Source organism: Branchiostoma belcheri, unplaced genomic scaffold, assembly GCF_001625305.1.
Source record: "Branchiostoma belcheri isolate BF01 breed outbred unplaced genomic scaffold, Haploidv18h27 scaffold140, whole genome shotgun sequence".
NCBI classification, from domain to species: Eukaryota; Metazoa; Chordata; class Leptocardii; order Amphioxiformes; family Branchiostomatidae; genus Branchiostoma; species Branchiostoma belcheri.
This window is the reverse complement of record NW_017802825.1, coordinates 326,838-329,334: the sequence shown is the minus strand read 5'-3', so window position 1 is coordinate 329,334 and position 2,497 is coordinate 326,838. Positions and strand designations below refer to the sequence as shown.

At 42.3% G+C, this 2,497-nt stretch overlaps 1 protein-coding gene across 1 annotated transcript in view; it reads right to left on the bottom strand.

Annotated features, from left to right (window-relative positions):
- LOC109464761 overlaps positions 1-2,497 on the bottom strand; it is a 50,363-nt gene that overhangs the window by 1,278 nt on the left and 46,588 nt on the right. The window contains exon 13 of the mRNA XM_019761835.1: positions 2,243-2,375. Coding sequence (XP_019617394.1) covers positions 2,243-2,375 — 133 coding nt within the window. The remainder of the gene's footprint in view (positions 1-2,242; positions 2,376-2,497) is intronic.

The following is a 2,497-nucleotide window of genomic DNA, read 5'->3' as shown; positions in this document are numbered from 1 at the left end:
GGATAATTAAAAATATCCAGTGTACCGGGGTTCGAACTCGTAATGTCTGGACTTGCAGCCCTGCGCGTTACCAACCGAGCTATCTGGACACGTTTCCATTACTCTCTGCATTGTATGTCATATAAAGTGAACAACATGGCGGTAACGATCGCTTCAAGTACTAGTAAGGGACTTTCTAGGAGATACACTCTACAATTTTGGTGATTCTTCAGAAATCGATAACAGAATATATAATACTAGTCGGTGAAGATTGTGGAAAATTGTTGATACCGTGGCGCGCGCGCGTGCGCCGACGATACACATTACGTACCGTTGTTTACAGTACTCGCGGGGCGCAGGTCATTGACCTCCCGCTTGCGTTGTTCCAACAGAGAAGAGCAAAATATCTGCCAGTTTTTGCGTCAAATTTTCAGTGTTTGTTAAAATCATATACAGGCATCCATGCAGCTATAATTCTTCCAACTAGTTCGTAGTTAGGTGAAATGTTTATAGGAATCACACGAATCGGTATCCAGTATCAGAGTATCATGGCCCACGGCCGAGACCGCGTGGACCAGCTGCGCTGGTACGTGAAAATGGTAGTAAATAAATTAATTAGCCAACAGCCAATCAACAGCCACATCTGCAAACATGACCACACCTGCTTGTATGCCCATATTTGGGCCTTCCCCCGAATTCCTTTCTTATTACGTCACGCGCGTACGCCCCCACAGTACTTTCCTATGGGGACCACTAAAAAGCAAATAAAACGACTGTAAAAGCTTGTATCAAAAAAATTAAAAGAACGCCTAAGGGTATTTACCCACTCTACCTCTATACGAAATTACAGGTAATTTCGCCCAAAAATGAAGGAGTTGAATCAATTTAAAGAAGTGGCAGGAGGAGGAGGAGAAGAAACATCAGAAAAAGCAATATGGGTTCACCACCACTTCGTGGTGTGGTGAACCCATAAATATGGAGTACCACAAAGCTCATTATTGGGCCCGCTGTTGTTTTTAATTCATGTTAATGACATGCCAAATTGCGCCAAATCTTGTGAAATATCAATGTATGCAGACGACACTGTCATCTACTATAGCAGCAAGGATGTTAGCGATATTGAGTACAACCTCCAAAATGATCTAAATACTCTTTCTCAGTGGTTCACAGCTAATTCGTTATCCGTAAACAGTGGTAAATGCAAACTCATGCTTATTGGAACCGATAAAAGGCTTAACAGTTGCAGAAGCCCTGAAGTGTATATCAATGGGGCAACTGTAACGGAATGTACATTTTACAAATACCTAGGTGTGTTAATTGATCGTAATCTCAACTGGAAGTGTCAAATAAATGCCGTCTTGGGCAAACTCAGGCGATCACTCAGCATTTTAAAGCACGTCCGCACATTCATTCCAACATCTACTCTGTTAACTTTGTACAAAACTATATTTTTGCCACATATTATATACGCCTGCACTGTCTGGGACACTGCGCCCGAACGTGAGTTGGGGAAATTACAAAGGATGCAGAACCGAGCTGGCAAGCTGATTCTACGAGCCCCGTATCTAACTCCATCAGCCGAAGTCCACCGACGTCCGGGCTGGAGGGACGCAAAGTCAATCCACAAACATTACAAAGCCCTCCTACTACATAAGGCCCTGAACAACCAACTACCGCCGTACATGCGCCGGATTTTCACATACTGTAGGGATAGAGCGACCAGAAGCACCAGGCAAAGCGCGACTGATCTCCTTGCGGTTCCGATGCCATTAAGAGAAATATACCGGAGATCCCTAGCCTACTCTGGCTCTCTTGTATGGAACGCTCTTCCCCAGCATGTTAGAGCAGCACCTACTCTTAGCACCTTTAAAAGACTGCTAGTATCGTAACCGATTTTGACTGAACGACTTTGGACACAACGACTTATGAGTTATTTATTAGTTATTGCCATTTTGTTTATTTATTTACTTTGTGTGAGTTACCTTATGTTTAAAAATTATTACTTTGTTTTCATTTGTGAGCAAGCAGTATTTATGTTATGACCCCCTGACACTCCTCCACGCTCGAAATAGCGGCCGATTAAAGCATGTAACTCAGTTACAGTTCGAGTTGAAATAAGGGCTCAAACAAACAAACAATATATGCAAAGAAATGGCAGGTACGTAATGGCACTTTTAAACAGATTTCTTTAAAATAGCATTTTTCTGTTGTTTTACCGCTCTGATAATGTATTTAAAACAAGAAAAAAACGAATTAAAGGTACTTTGACATATATCGGAGGAAAATAATCTTCGCGGCCGGAGACAGGTTCCCCTCCCGGTCATGGATGACGATAATGACCAGGGTGAGGAACAGGAACAATCCCATCAGGCCCATGCAGATGATGATCACCGTAGCTGTAACATTATAGATGGTAAACAGTTTCTGTAATTTTGAAGCCTTTAGTTATAATCATCGTAAGCAAATGATGTTGAAAACAAGTTTTTTTTTTTAAATAACCCTACTAGACCGGGGGGGG